Raw genomic sequence first — 18,349 nt, 5'->3', positions numbered from 1 at the left:
CAGAGTCTAGGTCAGCAATCAACATAATAAAAAAAACAACTGATATGCTTAAAGTCTAGATACAAGTGTGAGTTAAAATTTTTAGTTGGAAAAGCCGAAAAGCGACTGCATGTCATAAAATTGTTCCACAAACCTAAAGACTTTGTTTCCACTAATGAATGCCTCTACCAACTTTTAAAAAAGCACTACAAATACAAATATATGCAAAAAAAACAAAAGGAAAAAGTGATGGACATTCTAACACAATAGTGGCAAATGGCAATCAGTTGGCAAAAGTTAAGTGCCGGGCTCATTTTCTTTCGTTTTCGCTTGCAATGTAAAAGGAATGCCAATTGTACCCATTTTAATCCACCATCACCTGCGTACAGTGGGACTCATGAAATCATGTCATTGTATCCTTAGAAGGAAGACAAAAGCACAAAAATGAAACCAAAAAAAATATAAACCAACCTATCAATCCCTGGCTCTTCCGCTCATAAATCGCGACAATTCTCTGGAAATCAAGAGCAAATTTATAGGCCAAGATCAGGATTTTTAATGTACCCACAAGAATTATAAATTAGAAAGCTATCAGTTGGCTCACAAGAATTGTCTCCTCCGCAGCAGTGCGTGTCGTGTGCTCTTGTTTCAGTGCCAGCATATCCTGATCATCTCACAAGAATTGTCTCCTCCGCAGCAGTGCGTGTCGTGTGCTCTTGTTTCAGTGCCAGCATATCCTGATCATCGATTAAAATCTAAATGTATGAGCAGTTACATCAAGTGTAAAAACCATTATGCATGGAAAATGCTAAACATGGCGCTATTTGCTTCGTTCTTCTTTTTTTCAAGTGTCCTCGCATTCAAGATGAATTTGGCTATCCAATGTTTCAATGAAATAGCTGAAGAGGGAAAATTGCCCACATTCATGGAGCCTAAAAATGCTTCCTTATGATATAGTACGCAATCTCTGGAACACATTAACCAGGAGGCAATGCATCAGACCCAAGTCACCCAACCACAGCTTTAAAAAATCGACGTCTTCTTTCTTCTTCTTCCTCCCACCAGCACGCATCGTGGAGCAGTCGTGGCATGATGGTGCACACACCTGAAACACATTTAAGTTATCTGAAAAGTAATAACAAATTAAGAAAAGGATCCATGAAAAGTCACTTAACATTTTGTTTTCATCTATCTGAGTAACGACATCCAACAATAAACAAACAATGCTCGTGACCAAATCGCAATATACGAAACCCATATTCATGACTTGGAAGATGGGAGAAAAGTCTTTTTCATATTTATGCTAATTACTTTCCTAATTCACTATTATTTATGTTATAAAAAAAATATGGGAGAAAAGTAATAGTGAATTAGAAAAGTAATTAGCATAAATATGAAAAAGACGGAGAAAAAGAAGAATTGCCTATGCGGCTACGCATATAATCCCAGGTTAAAGATATGGTGACACTGAAACTTCAAACTTCATTTCATGTCACAAGGCCTTTGTTTGGATACAATAAACTAAAGGTGCATGCACTTGGTATATATGTTCAGATGTGCGACTTACTGTGATGGATGTAAATTTGTTCAAGTTAGGAAACAAATTCCCAGAATTTCATGAAAGCAACCTTGATTTTGTTTTTCACTGGTATTGGTGGTTATGACCTTTTTAACTACTGTGGTTGTAACATATTTCAAGGAACAGAAGTATACACCCTTATAAGAAGCGGGAAAAAAGGAGAAGAAAAAAGAACTCAATTTGTTCATCGTTAAGATCTAAAGCACCCAAGTCTATGGCCACTTACAGACAGAACTATATGACCCCACCCTTTACCGTCATATAGCTGTATTGGGATGGAATACCAAACTCCAGACCAGGTTCACTTGGCATACGCTGAATGCGCAAACCTATTAATCCTAATTCTTGCATAACCTGCACCCAAATTGTCCAATAATAAGATGCAAAATTAGGTTCACATTGAGAAATGTAAGCAGAGAGGTTTACATGTTAAGAACATACAGGATGAACACAAGCAGGGATAAGGCCCAGATCTTCCCCACACGCTAGCATGTTGGATGAATTTAGGAGAACGGGTAGTGTTTCTAAAGCATTTTTCCTCCACGTATCTTCTTGCCGTTGAAAATAGTAGTCATAATATAGCCTTTTTAGAACATTTTTGCTGACAGCGAGATGTTAATAGAGTCAGTAAGCTAAGAACAGTCAAAAACAAAAGGAAAAGTAACAGTTTTGAACCTACATTTATGTTATCTTGGCATAATATGCTACCTTTAGAAGATCAAAAAGATCACTCCGTATCTTTCCTTCCTTCTCAAACAACAAAGATCTTTTCGCAAATGAATTCAGCTTGGAAGCAATTTTTCTTCTGTGTTGCAGTCTTCCTCAAACTTAAGTTATGGAAGTAAAAATAAGAAGAATTTGAAGTCAGACTTCAAAAACTAATATTTAATGAAAAACATACTGAGATTCAGATTGCAGGAAAAAAAGAAAAGACAGAAGCATATGGAAATGGATTGAGGAAGGATAAGCGCTAATAACCAATATCAAAGAAACAATTCATCTAAACCAAAAGCAGCAATGAAGGAAAAGAAAGAAAAGCAAAATTGTAATCGTGGTTCCTAATACAACATTAGATGGTCGTCCATAAAAAATTTTAACTTCTTACACTGAACTCAAAGTTAGCAAGATACTGTGGCAAGAAGCAACCAATTAATAGAAGTATAACCTGGAGAAGAGAGATAAATCTAAACTAAGCAGACTGAGGTTTGTGGATTGCCTAAATGTTTTGGTCTATTAAACAAGAACAGAAGTAATTGCAACTATATACTCCCTTGTATGTGTATCATGTACATGCTATTATGCTGAAAGGATAGAGGCAATGCACCCTCTCAATACTATACAAGACCCAAAAGGGTACATAATTCAATTACTTCAGAATGCAGTGTAATCAATTCCATAAGACTCATTGTATGATGGCTATGATATGACTTCTCAGAAAACAAAATGCCGCATAGGGTTTTAGTCATTCCTTCAACAATGTACACATATGTTATTCGACCTCGGAAGCACGCGATTAAGAAAATTGATCACATTTCAAATTTAATAAATAAGAAATTAACAATCAAGTAAATGGCATACCATGGATTTTTTGTCAAAACATAATAATTAGTAGCAGAAGAGAGTAGTGATCTAAGACCTCATTCTCAGAAAAATATTTCTGGAAGGAACTCAGGTTCAGTATTAGATCCTTTTCACAGGCAAAAATTTTCTTGGCAATTGAAAGTTGAGTAGCCAAAGTAGCCTCGTAATCAACACCCTGCAAGATAAAAAGTAAAGTCACTATTGTGCGTACAAGGAATGGATTGATGCATATACTTTTGTCTGTTAAGAAAATTAGTTAACCATGGGAAAGATACCTTTCCATGCAGTCGCTCTTTAGCCTCATGAATCTCTTTCTGCAAGAAAAATAAAAGACAAAGAGAACAAGGGCAGAGAATGAACTCAACAGCATAAATCAATGGAGATAGTTTATGAGTATCAACACACTGCTCAAAGGGGACTTCATTTCCATGTTCTCGGAAAACAAATCAATCAATACGTAATCCTTAATATAAAGCATCACAGTTAATGAAACTTTAAGATTTCACATACCTGTAGGGATGGGAATCCCACCACATCCCATGCACAGATGTGTCATTTATTGGTAGAAGCTAAACTAACCCAAGACTTCACAGACCAATTGACAAGTAGTTTTATCAAGAAATTCCTTAACTCCTAGGTCAGTTTCTGACCTTAAGGAAAACATGGGAAGGGCAACACCAGCACCTTGCCAAGGCATTTCCTGACAAAAGATAGCCAAGTAATCAGGAGAATTGCCAAGAAACTTTTCCTAATTAACTTTCAATGAGTGGCTTACTCGCAGCATGCCGTCGGAAAGGAATATGTAATTTGGTTGCCCATTCGAGAAGTCCATAGATAACTCCCGATTGGAACCCGTTCCCAAAGCAAAGTTCCCAGCCTTGCTGCACTTACAATACTTATATGTAAAACAAGAGTTAAGAAAAGAGATGAGGTAGAGAATCAAAGGTACTTAAATAATCCAGCACGCTAAAATAATTCAGCAGACCAAATTAATGGAGATGAAGACTCCCAAAGGATATTTCATGGGAAAATCACCCTTTGGCATCAAACAATCTGCTTACCAAATTGAATCCCCAGCATAGCTAAGTCTAAGTCCATCTTGAACCTTCCCCTGCCGACCTAACTTTGCAGTGCTAGCCATCAGATACACCTGCATGTCTCAAATTTCCGGATTAAGGCCAACTAGCAATATCAATAAGACTAGCATCTTGCTGCGCCGATGGTGCAGCTCAATGCGCTGAAGAAATAAGAATATACGCATTAAGGCTAGTCACTATAAACACTTGATTTTTCTTCATAACTTTGGACACTTGATTGCAAGTGAAACCAAGTATATATAAACATTTATAAGTTCTTTTTTGAAATTTACAGACAACTGATTTCCATAATAAGTATCTCTCCTTTCCCCATAAGTAATGGTTGCCTCCATAGCTGATTCTACAACCATAAGAAGTAATGGTTGCCTCCATAGCTGATTCTACAATTTTTGGCTGAGGAGTCCCATATCCTTGCAACTTGGCCCTTGATGATCTTACGACAGGACTTTTCATACTCAGACAATAGGCCGCATTCCATTTCCTGGCATTTTGGACCTGTCAAATTTAAGATGAAATTGAGGAATATGATTGCAAATGTCCACATAAATGATGACAAAGCAACTATAATTTTCAGTTTCTTTTTCGCGTTTCTCGAACCATTTGAAAAATTCCCAAGAAAGAGAGCCCTTGATGAACTCAACTCTGATTCTTAAATTGCGAAATTTCTTTTTCACCTTCATGTCATAACTCATAACAACAATAACTTATATCCATCTTGTTATTAATTGACAGTTGTTCCCTTCTGTTTGTTTTCTAGGTTCTCCCTCTCTGGAGTCTGAACTTTCAAAAGTCTCGGTTTACCTTTAACTTTCAAAGTCTTGATTTTTCTTTTTCGGTAGCTCAGGACTAAACCTAGCTTAGGATTAAGGTTTAGGTGAGAACCTTAATCCTGTGGACGGGTCTCTTTCCCAACCACGCGAGTACTTCCTTTGTTTTTTCCCATCAATTTCTACTTTAACCTCTATATCTATCTTTTTGTTTCCTCTCCTCCTTTTCATCTTCTACCTTCGCTTTTCTATAATTTGAACCCTCCCTCCCACTCTTTCTCCCCTCCCCTTCTTGTTCCTCTATGGTTTCCTGTCCCTATAAAATTTTCTAACTTACTTCTCTCTTTTTTGCTTGTTACCTTCTATTTTTCTAATCGAATCTCTCACCCCAGCTTCCCTCCTCTCAAATCTCTCTCCCCCTTTTTATTCCTTTGTATTTTTTCCTCTCTATAAACTTTCAACTTAGCTTCCATGTCTCCTTTTTCTTGTTTCCATCACTTCTTTTCACAACTTTGTAACCATGTACAACTATAGCGTTAATTTCTCATCACCTAAGCAAATGGGAATCATGTTTTAGTGAAAATCATGAGATAGTCATGCCAATTCTGCAGTAGAATGGTCCAAATGAGGAAACAAAAACAGAAACAAAACAACTAATTCATATATCAACATCAACTCATCGAATATTTTCTAGTAATACCACGAATTCACTTAACCATTCACACTATTGTCCAGGTAAGACCTGAATCCGCGGTCTTATATCTGAATCCACAATAGACTTCGGTCGCCAAAGCTGTTTCTGAACTTGTATGTATGAAATCCTTATAAATGCATTGCATTCGTTAGCTATATCATGATCCATGGAGACTCCTTTAGTACTACTCTGCATCCAGCTTTCCTGCCTTTCCAAATTCAAGCTGTCCTAAGTTCTAACTTCATATAGCCCACAATTAATGTTCAAGTAATTATCTGTTTGCTCCAAAAATACACCAATCTCAGTCTAGTCATCTCTTCACTCTTGAATAACACTCTTGAATAACTTCAGGAAAGAACTGAGTTTCACAACTTCACTTCCAGCCAACATACATAGGACACAAGGTAGGAATGGGAAGTTCCTTTTTTAAAATACAAATAAAATTAAATTTTATTCAGAGCCACTCATAAAATTAGAAGAAATTATATTCAGAGTTGTCTATATGTCGTGAATTCAGCACATAGAAGAAATTTTTTAAATTCATTTGTATTCAGAGCCACACAACCATTTTATCTGTAGAATTGTCTAGATGTTGTGAATTCAGCACAAAAATTCATTTTCATTCCTTACAATCTGCTGACATTTCAGGATGGCCAGCAGTACTTTGGACAAAATGCAGGAAAGGATCAACCAAAAAAGATGATGACAAACATGATCATTGACTCTTTCGTTAAATGAAACTAAGACAAACCTTTTCATTAACAATGAGTACATCATTGGATTCTACAATTGTTGGCTGTGAAGTCCCATATCCTTTCAACTTGGTGCTTGATTATGTGACGGCTTTTCATCCAGGCTACATTCTGTTTCCTGGCATTTTGAACCTGTTAAAAATAAGATGAAATTAGGTGAGGAATATGATAGCAAATGTCCACAGAAATGATGACAAAGCAACTATAGTGATTGTGTGATTGATATGTCGCTTTCTAGCCATTGACCCTTTCCCTCATCTAAAGTAACTAAGCTTATTTCTTATTATGTATTAGTCATTCCGTGCTATAAGAGAGTACTAACTTCTTTTTCCAGCATTGTTTCAGAACATAGGACTCCATACACAATTATGTCCTCTCCTCAACTGAATTCCAGTTGGCCATAAGGATGCGAGTGGTTTCTTTTCCAAGTCCTTTTGGTGAGATCTACACATCTTGTCTTGGACTCACCTGTTATTAAATAATTTAAACTCCTGTTTATTGTTCTGTTTTTAGCAAATGTTGAGCAATATTACTTGCAATAAAGAAGTTTAAGTCGGCATATGACAATAGGTTCACTCTTAACTACTAAACTGAAGGTTTCTTGGGGCCTTCTGTTCAACGAAAGTGTATCACAGATATTGTGAAGGTTTTACTAAATAGCAGTTAAAATATCTATAAAAAGGGTTGAAGGCCGCACACATGATAAATAATTCAATGGAGAAGAACATTCAATGATATTGTCAAGACTGAGAGCAATGGAGATGCCACACTTCAAATTACTAATCTGCTAACATGATTATGACTATACATACACAAAAACAAAGACTCCATTAGAATAATACATGATAATATTAGATTCCTATAATTTACAAAGGCATAAGCAGCAGCAAACCTGGGCATATCATAAGGGACTGATAGTAAAGAGGCTGCCAAAGCAAGTACAGCACCATGGATAGCAGCTATTGACTGACGGGATAGCTAACGACACCAGGATGTGTCCTACGGTCCCCCTCGCTCCCTTCCCGTAACTTATATGTCTTCTCTTTCTTGTTGTTTCCTTAACTTATTTTCCTTTTTTCTTTCTCTCCATCTTTCTTTTCAAATCTTAACGCCCCCTTACTCCTCTTCTGATTCATTTGTATCTTTTCCTCCCTTCTAATTTTCTAATAGACTTCTCCGTCTTCCCTTAACTTCTTCTTCTTCTTCTTCTTTTGCTTACTATTTTTCTCAAACAATATATTTATACGACAAAACCCAAATCTTACTCTTCAGCAAAGAAACAACCATCACCATTGACATAATGGAAATTGGGGATGAAATTGAGAGAAAGTTATTGGTTCTTCTGTCTTTGCTGAACAGAGGGAATTGAGGGAAAGTTTTTACAGAAGCATACCTTTGATTGTTTCCAATGAATTTCAAATTTCTCCCCAAATCCTTCACTTTCTCGTCAACCAATCGAAGTGAAACGGTGGAAACAATCCAAGTACGTGAGGCGAAACCGAGAAAAAAGACCGACATCTGTAGCTTAGGGTTAAAAGGCGTCTCCAAAAACAGAAGATAACAACAAACAAAAATTGACTCACATCACAAGTTCGAGACTAATTCACTTGGCTTCCATTGTGCTTTGGATCGTGGAAGCTGTGAGATGCATGAGGCAAAACTGTGAGAAAAGACCATGAAGCACAGAGATGATTCTAGAGAAACGAAAGACAGAGAATGAGAGAGATAAGCTTTGTGAATAAGGAGTCAAGGGTATGTGAAGTAAATTAGTATCAAAAACATAACTCCAGGAGTCAAGGGTATGTGAAGTAAATTAGTATCAAAAACATAACTCCAGGAGTCAAGGGTATGTGAAGTTTAATTAGTGCACTGCTATTCATGAGAGTTTTTCCAACCAAACCAAATCAAACTCATGCAGAGGGTCAAATCATAGTAGAAACACAAGGATCAAATTCCAATTCCCAACCAATGTAGGGATCAATATGCTAAGGCTTAGCCACACTTCACTTGCCAAAAAGTGTAAAGCTCAGCAGATGTATAATTCTTAATTCATAACGTAATCTATGTTCAATACAACAGTCAAGCTAGTGAGAAGGCTTGAAAATTTCCACCATGGCATTGGACTTGATGATGCTTCTAAGGTCTTAATGAAGATCATATAGGCTACTTCTGGACCAAATCTTACAAGCAGAAGGCCTGAAAGTTCAAACTCTTGTTTGAATCAGTTTGTGGGATCAAACCGGGCAATGATCACGATGACTGAATGTCGTCATACCTATAAATTCACACTAAATACGGCTTACACAAATCCACATCCACCAATAGGTTACCCAACAACAAACCGCATAAAAGAAAATTATTTAAAGAAGTGATTGGTTCACAACCAAGGACGTTGGAAAAGATGCCCTGATCAAACATTCAGCAGTGGACGATATTCTCAAATCTTTCGACTTCAGAATCAACCCCAAACACAACTTTCGTTATGTTTGATCCAGCTGAAGGTTCCAAGGATAATACAACAACCTGGCCTTGTTGAAAGAAGAAAATCAAATCAAGATAGTAAAGCATTGACAATTGCAATCAGGGATGATCTGAGAGAGTAGATAATCTGGTGGTAGGAACGCCTATCTCATAAAAAAATCTCTGCATATGTGAGTCATACAATGCAATACCAATGGAATTCCAAAGACAATAAACAAGATAAATCAAACAGCTTTTCATCATCCAAAGATAACAATACTTAGTAGAGATCAACAAACCCATATATAAGGGTACATATTACAACTCCAAAAGAACAACCCAAACAATCCCTCCAAGACACTCAAACTCTACTGTAAAGTGAACACCAACACCATGACTGACCAAGCTGTTTCATCATCCTGAAGCTGCAAGATATTGTCTTCAAGAAGCTGAGCTGACATCTCAACATTGAAACTTGCTACTATATCTTGATCTGTATCAGAGATGGCAAGTTTTGAAATCAGTAGATATTAGTTAAATAAATTTGAATTATGCTCCTAGCATCAAAGCACAAAAAATCTTTACTTGAACTCCACTAATATGATCAACAAAATATGAAAGGGAGGTTCATGCTATTATAAACATGTATCAATTCATGCTGCACCACTTACATTATCGAAGCAAAAAATTAAGCCAAAAAAACACTGCTACCAAATTCTAGCAATACCCAAATCATGTATATATTTTCTTTTCAAACTGCCCCACTTACATTATGAATGATCAATGATATCCACTAACCTTACTAGGTTTAGAAACACAGCAAAACAATTTGAGAGAGAATATATATTTGATTACAGAAGATGTACACTTCCTCTTTTCAAGATTTTAATATTCAGAAAGAGTACAGGCAAAAGTCCAGATTTTTAGTGTATCAGCCTCAATACCATAACAAAATTTAGTCCCTCTCCAGTCAAATTATTCACAAACATCTAAAATTGAAATGTTTCTTTTACAGTAACATATGCACCTACTCTCAAATCAACAACCTAATTTTTCCCTATGATCCAGGACAGTAAAAAAAAACCTGTTTGTCTTTAGCATGGCAACAAGAGTAAAACTCTGATGCTACATGCGGTGCAGTTCATAATGATGATACAATAAAAGGCAAAATAAATACAAAAATTATAAAGAAAGAAGGGGATTGAATTCATGATGGAGTCAAATCACGGCAACAACTATGTCATCCTACCCATTTCTTTCTCAAGCCACAACTATTCAGATATCAAAAAAAATCAGCGGCATCTCCCATACGTTCCCTTCTTGAGTTGCATTGAAAAGGAGATGTTATATTGATACATAAAGCTGCTAAAAATTTGAACGATTAAGCTCGACTACTCTGATGATATGCTCACACAAACTTGGACAAAATTTCATCATATCGAATTGAATATCTGGGTTCAGAATTACCTAAACTTTTGGCTACCTGAGCTCAAGTGTTGTGTCTGGAAAGGCCTTCAAGCCTCCTACATCAAACATCCCTTTTCCTACAAAAGACAAGAACATATAAAACCCGCTTAAATGATAGTCATAAATAAAATCATATAAATTGAAAAGGATAAATAAATGAAACTTACAATTGACCATCGATCACTATCCTAGGAATATGTCGAATTTTCATCCAATCACTTCCATCTTCACTACAACTCTCTTTGAGGAGGTCACACTGTTTTATCTCAAAGTATTTTACCGTATTAGGTAGTGGACCCTCCGGCAATGACTGCAGATGAGTGCATCCAGCAAATTTTAAAGTTTCAAGGGAGCTAAGAGATTGAAGCAGGGGTAGAACTTTCAGAAGTGGGCATCCTTCAATGACAAGCTTGAGAAGAAAAGGCATGTATGTGCTTTGTAAGCCTTCCCATCTCTCTAACTTTGGCATATCATTAAGTTCCAATGACTTCAATGACATGAAACCCCTACTTCCCCCAAAACCGCAGAAGGTTGAGTCAATTTCTACAAGTTCATGCATCCCACTAATCAGAAGAATTTCAAGAGCTGGAAGTTGACCGAGAAGAGGAAGATATGCACAATTTCGACAATCCTTCAACATGAGCTCGATAAGAGTAGAAAACAATGGGTCAGCTAACCAATTTGAAAACCCCAAATGCCCATAATTTTCAATTGTCAACCGCTTTAATCCCATATGAGGTTGAAGACTATTAAGCACCTCTAATTGAAGCTGGCTATCACTTTCTTGATTCCATCGCAATTGTAGGTTTTCCAAGTGCAATTTTCCACTCAACTTCGCAGTCTCTGCCTCTTCTTTTTTGCTAACATTTTCAAGACCGATGATGGAGAGGTCTCCTTTGATATTATTTAAGTTCTCAAGTTCAGCAATGGAGCTCCCTTGCTTGTCCCCAACAACAAACACATCAAATGTCTCCAATTGTTTTAACTTCTCAAATTCTGGTGGCATAAACATAAATTGAGTGTCACTGCCCAATTCAAGATGTTGCAATTCTATCAACTTTTTCATATTCTTGGGCAAACGTCTCAAGTTCTTGCAACCCCTGAGTTTGATTGTCTGCAGTCCAATTATGTTAGCAATTCCCCTAGGCAACTCCACTATTTTTGAGTAAGAGGCATCAAGATAACGCAAATGTATGAGATGCTCAATAGCATCTGGAATGAATCTCATATCAAGTCCTCTAAAATGCAAGGTCCTTAAACGCTTCAGCTTTTTAAAGAAACCAGAATCAACCATTTCACCTTCAAGCCCATCTGACATAAAGGTCCTTAGTCTCTTGAATCTACGGAATGGCTCTAAACTTAATGGCTGAAAAAAGTCAGAACAAGTCAGAGATGAATGCCGAGCACCTCTGTGTTTCCCTAATAATTTCATCTCCATGCTTGTATCCTCCACTCGGAAGCACAAATCTGACGAAATCAGTTCAGCCAATTTGTGGAGCAGGCCATGCATTTTGTACTGTTGTCGGTAGCCAACCAAATCAGACGCGTAGAAAAATGACCTCCCTAACAAATCATCAAAATAGTCCTTGCCAACCTCCCAAATTGCTCTCCTCTTTTCTTGTACAACTAATCCTTCGGCCACCCACATTTGAACAAGATTGTCCTTTTGAAACTCATAATTCGAATGAAAAATAGAACAATATAAAAAGCACCTTCTCAAATGTGGAGACAGTCTATCAAAACCCAATTTAAGGGTTGGGAAGACTTCTGTTTTGACTTGTGCCAGCTCCCAAATCTCACCTTCCAACACCTCATGCCATTGTTTTTCTTTCAATCTTTGCCGCAGCACACAGCCTAAAATCTTTGCTACTAATGGTACTCCATAACATTTTTTTGCTATTTCTTTACCAATTCCCTCCAAGTTTTCCATCCCACACAGATTTCTACTTGACAATGCTTTTTGCATGATAATCTCCCAACACTCTTCATCAGACAGAGGCGCCAAATTATAAGCACCAGTTGTGGCTACAATGGAGGAAACCATTGTACTCTGGGTTGTCACCAAGATCTTACTTTCTGTTCCGGCATATGCAAATGGAAGCTTCAACTCATCCCAATAATTGTGGTTTTCCACCCACATATCATCAAGCACCAAAAAAATCTTCTTATTTTCGACTACTTCAGAAAGTCGTCTTTGAACGGCGTCAAGAGTGGAAAGAGTAACACTGGCTTTAGTGGCAGACTCTATGATGGACTTCGTAACTTCCATCACGCTAGAACTAGTAGTAGACATAGAAGCCCATATCCGCAAATCAAATTTCTCCTCTACGGTCGTATCATTGTAGACCGTCTGAGCAAGCAAAGTCTTGCCAACCCCGCTAATTCCGACAATTGGGATAACATCAAGGTCCTCCTTTGCAGCATTGACGGTGCACAGTAAATTTATCAGATCCTACTTCTCCTTCTCTCTCCCAATTAAAAAACTTCGATCCATAAGAGAACTTGTGTGAAATTGTCGTTGTCTTTGGGAAGTTATCATGTTGATAATAATTGGGGAGTCAAATTCTTTAGCAACTTCCTCGAGCTTCTCTGATAACTTGACTATTTTACCAGGAAGTTTAAACTTGCGCTGTGAAAGTATCTCATTCCGCACCTTATGCTCCTCATCAATAGGATCTGATTTTAAAGATAGGATAAAACATCGATCCATAACATCCTCTGCATCATAGATGGTGTCAAGAAGTTGACGAAGCCAAATCTCCCACATTCCTCCCGTCAACTGCCTCGAGTTCAAGTAATCCACTAGCTCCACCACCCTCACTAGCATGCCATCAAACTTTTCAATCTTCTTGTCGATATCGACAATGTTGCTAATCCCACTTGAAGCGAAACTGCTAATCCTATCAAACAGTGGTTTAAAAAGTCCACCTAATGCTGCTACTTCCATATTAATCACTGCAAGAGAAAAAGGAAATGTTAAGTTCAAGAAGACGAGAAGAAAGTTTAAGTAAAAATTTCAAAGTCCATTCTCAAAGAGAATAATCTAAAAGTTTGAATCCAATTCTATCAATAAGGTCAATAAATTTTGAAAGTAATGAGCATAGTCCGCATATGAGCACATATTAATATGAACAAATTCTAAAAGCTACATATGGGATAACAATTATTTAAAAGCTACTTGTCTTGTGTTTATCTTTGATAGAGGAAACCTTACCACTGTGTCTGTGAAGTACTACTACTGATGGAACGAACACTTGCCACGTGCAACTTGTATCAAGTTTGCCTCCTCCTTGCGCTGGTTAACCTCCTCCTAAGGTAATGAAAAATATGACAATATTGTAGAAGAATTAACATCATACATATAATTATCACTACTAAAAAGAAGTATGCGTGAATTGCGAGTGGCAGGGCATGTGATATGAAAATATGCAAATAAAGGCTTGTGCTATCACCCGCTATGCAATGCATTTACCATGTTCTAATGACTTAAAATCCAATTCCATTGGCTTGGACATCAAAATCATGAAAGCAAGGAACAAAAGCCCAAATATGATCAAGTATCAATATGAGCAAATGGTACATGCTAATTATCAAACATAAAAATAGACAAACAAACTTGAAAATAAATCTACCCATAGTGCTATCAAGTCACATGGACGGACAGTAAATGTGCTATCAAAGTGCAAGAATAAACTTGCGAGGCCCAAAGAGGGTCCAAAACATCAATATGGGCCTGACACATTCGGGTATTCTATTGAAAGTTTAGTCGTCATCATTGGCTCAAGTCGACTCCTTTCTTTTTTTCTTGGTTTCCTCACTAACATCCTAAAAACCCATTTTCAAACAAGCGAGTTCAAAGATTCGAACATCTCAAAGACAAAAAAAAAATGGTAATCTTGGTGGTGGATTGAGGGTTTCAACGTCCTGTCAAATGAAAAGCCAGCTGCTTTCTTCTCAATCTCCACACCAAAATCCAAAAAGCATTTTCAAATGAGGGAGCCGGTCAGGTGCACAAGATTGTTATTGCAAGGGTTAGAGGCTTTAAGTCAGACCCTATGGCTTTCTTTTTTCTTTCTTTGTATAAAGGAAAGAAAAAAAACAAGAAAAGAGAGACCATTTATCTAGTAGGAAGCCATGGAGTTATGGCTGACTGACCGGAGCGCTAAGTTAAGTCCTCATGGTGTCAAATGAGAAAAGGAGGCAGAACTTACCAGCCTTTTTTGAGTGTGCGAGTCTCTGCTTTCAAAGTCGAGTCGAAGATCCTTCTTGTTCCCGCTTCAATGGCTTTGCTTTCTCTTTCGCCAATGGTGCTGTGGATAAAAAAGATTAAAACTTTCTCTTTCGCCTATGGTGCTCTGGATAAAAAAGATTAAAAAAGACCCGGTTTGAGAAAGACCCAGAGTGAGAACTCCTTTGCATGGCTAAGATGTTACCTTGATGGAGTTTGCTGTTGCGCCGAGATTCAAGCAAGACCTTTCTTGAGCGTGATGAAAACTGTTTATGTTGTTGCTGGAGTTTGCTGTTTGCTCAATGCCATGGTGATGGTTTTGCCGTTCTGGGTTTTCAACTCTCTGCTCTGCATATGGAAAAGTTTTTTGTATTTTTACATAAAGGTAATTTCTTTCAGTAAGACTCAAGACTGACAAAGAGCCGTTTCTCTCTCTCAGTCTCTCTTGTTCTATTTAATTTGTTATATTGTTTTCTTTTATTTTCATTTAATTTGTTCCTGATGATGGACCTTTTATTCGTTTAATGCCTCTGCTAAGCATGCTTAATTTTGTTTTTTCTTTACCTATTTTGAGCAAGGCTACTGTCAATTTTGTGATGGCGTTGTGTTTTTTCCCAGCTCTTGCATCACTTGAAATAGCAACTAATATCGTAACTTTCCCTCCTTTTGTAATTGTGCATGTCCATTTTCCTTTATTTGCTTTGCCTTTCAGGAATAGATGAACTCGACGTTGTTCAAAAGGACAGGGACGGAGCTACAGGGAACCCCTGGATTTTTAAATGTTTCATATATATAATATTTAGTCTTCCCCTCAGATATAAAAAAGCTGACTTTCGTAATGGTAATGTTTCTTCACGCTTAACTTTGGTCCCGAGTTCGAGTTCGAAACTGCTGAGCAGCTAGTTCAGTTTTTTTATTATTATTATTATTTTAATAATTATTTTGACTTTTTTTAAAGAAATTCTCTTTATCAATAAAGAATATTTGTTGTTTGTTTTTCATTTCTTATATCTTACACATAAAATTATTTAATATATAATTTTTATTTATAGAATTCTAATTTTCTAAAATATAAATACATATGAAATTATTTTTTTAAAAGAAAAGAATAGAATTTGAATAGAATAGAATAAAAAAATAAATCTTGTTTAAATCAGTTTGTGGGATCAAACCAGCAATTAGAGAATCTATTACCTTGCCCGATCTCACCATTAACATGTCAGATGAACCCCGTCCCCCACCACCCAACAACCATATCGTAGCTATCCTTGATTGCAAACATACAAATGGGGAGAACGAAATAGGGGGGGGGGGGGGGGGACATTGGACCCACAGACTTTAAATGCAAACTCCACAAGAAACAAATTACTTGGCTGTCTCAGAATTAATTGATTTATGTGGGCTTCGACCAGAAAATGCAACTGCTAGCTTAACTTTTTTTTTCCTTAATTGATATCTACATTTTACATGCACAAAACCAAACAAGGTATATCCACTCGCATCACATGTGAGGCAAGCTCTTTGCATTGCTCCCACTTACAAAACTTCTCTGGTTTCCCATGATTCAATTCATTTTAATTATTTGGGCGATTGAGTCAGCTGAAAACCAGAGAAGTCATTTGTACCTCAAATGGATTGTTTATCCTTTGTTGTTTACAAATGTAAAATACAAGAGCTAGGAAGAGTGAAGATGTCTCCATCCGATGCTATGAAAACAGGCGGAAGCTGAAAAAACAAGAATATTATTATTAGCACACAAGGTTTATCAATACAGGTATTAACATATGCACAAATGCCAGAGCAGAATTTTCATAGATGTAGGGGAGCCAAAAGTGGATGCCAAAGCTCAAGAATGAAAATTCATGGAAGAAATTAATTTCTGTTTATAAAAAAATAAAAAGATTGTAACTGTTAACATTGATATTTACAATTGGATCCGTTGATTTGTTGTCACGTGTCCCACGTTCTCTTAACTGCTTGGTAATGTTGAATAACTAATTCTTCCCTGACTGACACGCGTCTCTCACGTCTCAGTATTGTTCCACTTCTGTTGGGCCATAACTCCCACGTTGGCCACTCTCCTTTACACGTCGAGGTACTTGTATAATTGTTGTCACTCGTTTTCTATCATTTGCCAGGTATTTGACCGATCTTCGCTCAGCTCCTAACTCGTTCAAACCTCGTCTTTGTTTCTGCCTTCGTTCAGCGAATTATAGTGCCACATGGCATTGATGTATTTTTTATATGCAACACAAATGATTGTTGGTTATTAAAGGACGAAGATCGATTGCAGAAAATTCAAATACAATGCTGTGTCGTTTTAAGGTGAGTTAAATGAGTCTTTGACTTTCACAGGACAAGACAAGCCCGATGAACTAAATTGAACTAATTGGCCGAAGAAAGGCCACACTCCAAGGAACTAAGCCAACACAAGGCCCAAATCTTCAAGGAGATGATAATTAGAAACTTCAAGCTAGCGGTATGTAGGAACGATCGATGAGATGGGAATGTCTCTTAGCTGTTCTTCGGACTTCAAATATGTCAATTTCAATAATCATTCTTCAATTTTATCTCTTGTAAAATGTAGTCTAGCTTTACATGCTTAGTTATCTCGTAGAATACCGGATTGTTGGCAATGTGTATGGCCACTTAGAGCCATGGGTGATTGAATAAAACTTCAACGAATTTAGTTCGTATAGTTGAGTTGGTTATAAATGAATACTTCTACCTTCAAGATTTAATTTGAATAAGGGATTAAAACTTATTCTAATGGTAATTCTCCCAAACCATAATCCGGTACGTATTCTACAAAATAACTAAGACCCCAATTGTTTATTTAAAAGAAAAGTTGAATTAGATTATCATATTGATTACAATGATCATAATTTTATATGCTTTTCAATATGACAAAAAAGTAAAATATTTTGAAGACAATGCATGAGATTTATTTGGAAGTGTTAAAACAGATGTCAGGGATGTTAGAGCAGATATTCAGGATGTCAAGGAGAATAATCGGGACACACAAAGTTGACTGAAGATATGTTTGTCATGACGTTGAGCCGTCATTTTAGACTAGGAAATGTCCACATGTGTAGGCCATCATGGCCGTCATTTTAGACTAGGAAATGTCCACATTAAGCCGTCATTTTAGACTAGGAAATGTCCACATGTGTAGGCCATCATGGCCGTCATTTTAGACTAGGAAATGTCCACATTAAGCCGTCATTTTAGACTAGAAAATGTCTACATGTGTGGGTCATCATTGCCATCATGACCTTACTTGTATATGTACCAGCACATAGGCAAAGAGAAACCACAACATCAAAAATCGTGTGTTTGTCCCTGTTTTTACATGGTATCGGAGCAGGTTCAAGAACACACCACATAAACAAAACCAGCAACAAGCCATCTTCTTCCATCACTACCAACAGCACCAATGGCCAAGAACAACGACGGCACTCCAGAAGAATCTGAGATGACCAAAGTTCAATCACACAAGTATGACGACCCAAGCAATCCTCTCTATCTTCATCACTCGGATCAACCTGGTCTTGTCCTAGTGAATCAAACACTAAATCAAGACAACTACTCTCTTTGGAGTCATGCGATGCTCATGGCTCTCATTGCAAAGAACAAGGATGGTTTCATTGATGGGACTGTGACTAAACCACCTGCAGAGTCCGTAGTGGAGATGAAACAATGGATTCGATGCAACCTTCTTGTCAAAGGATGGATCCTCAACACA

The 18,349-nt window shown here is 37.1% G+C and overlaps 2 protein-coding genes across 15 annotated transcripts; both read right to left on the bottom strand.

Annotated features, from left to right (window-relative positions):
- Nucleotides 1–56: 56 nt before the first annotated feature.
- Nucleotides 57–8,420, bottom strand: LOC119995130. 13 transcript variants are annotated; one of them, XR_005467620.1, is made up of 14 exons: nt 7,342–8,408; nt 6,772–6,917; nt 6,449–6,581; nt 4,201–4,731; nt 3,915–4,020; nt 3,650–3,839; nt 3,415–3,453; nt 3,195–3,314; nt 2,267–2,385; nt 2,000–2,159; nt 1,785–1,912; nt 584–1,084; nt 451–493; nt 57–358 (listed from the first exon to the last, which is right to left on the bottom strand). XR_005467620.1 is itself a non-coding variant. In XM_038841527.1 (5 exons), the coding sequence occupies exons 2-5, from the start codon at nt 955–957 to the stop codon at nt 186–188; spliced, it is 333 nt and encodes a 110-aa protein (XP_038697455.1). In that variant the 5' UTR covers nt 958–1,084; nt 1,814–1,912; the 3' UTR covers nt 57–185. The 13 variants fall into 13 exon arrangements, 1 of the variants encoding a protein (XP_038697455.1); XR_005467623.1 differs by lacking the exon at nt 6,772–6,917 and having other exon boundaries at nt 7,843–7,967; nt 8,033–8,407; XR_005467618.1 differs by lacking the exon at nt 6,772–6,917 and having other exon boundaries at nt 584–716; nt 901–1,084; nt 7,342–8,401.
- Nucleotides 8,421–9,078: 658 nt separating this feature from the next.
- On the bottom strand, nt 9,079–12,707 carry LOC119995127 (putative disease resistance RPP13-like protein 1). 2 transcript variants are annotated; one of them, XR_005467613.1, is made up of 3 exons: nt 10,544–12,707; nt 10,377–10,453; nt 9,079–9,402 (listed from the first exon to the last, which is right to left on the bottom strand). XR_005467613.1 is itself a non-coding variant. In XM_038841525.1 (3 exons), exons 1-2 carry the CDS (start codon nt 12,667–12,669, stop codon nt 10,438–10,440), a joined length of 2,142 nt encoding a protein of 713 aa, XP_038697453.1. In that variant the 5' UTR covers nt 12,670–12,707; the 3' UTR covers nt 9,079–9,402; nt 10,393–10,437. The 2 variants fall into 2 exon arrangements, 1 of the variants encoding a protein (XP_038697453.1); XM_038841525.1 differs by having other exon boundaries at nt 10,393–10,453.
- Nucleotides 12,708–18,349: the final 5,642 nt, after the last annotated feature.

Source organism: Tripterygium wilfordii, chromosome 3 (genome assembly GCF_013401445.1).
Source record: "Tripterygium wilfordii isolate XIE 37 chromosome 3, ASM1340144v1, whole genome shotgun sequence".
Lineage (NCBI taxonomy): Eukaryota > Viridiplantae > Streptophyta > Magnoliopsida > Celastrales > Celastraceae > Tripterygium > Tripterygium wilfordii.
This window is presented reverse-complemented; position numbering and strand designations above follow the sequence as displayed.

What these genes read in the sequence shown, in the direction of transcription:
- LOC119995130 (XM_038841527.1), bottom strand. Translation starts at nt 957, where the DNA reads ATGTGTTCCAGAGATTGCGTACTATATCATAAGGAAGCATTTTTAGGC. An exon ending in CATTTTTAGGCTCCATGAAT is followed by an intron (nt 717 to 900) that starts GTGGGCAATTTT and finishes ATCGATGATCAG; the next exon opens with GATATGCTGGCACTGAAACA. An exon ending in CTGCGGAGGAGACAATTCTT is followed by an intron (nt 494 to 656) that starts GTGAGATGATCA and finishes CTTGATTTCCAG; the next exon opens with AGAATTGTCGCGATTTATGA.
- LOC119995127 (XM_038841525.1), bottom strand. Translation starts at nt 12,669, where the DNA reads ATGTCTACTACTAGTTCTAGCGTGATGGAAGTTACGAAGTCCATCATA.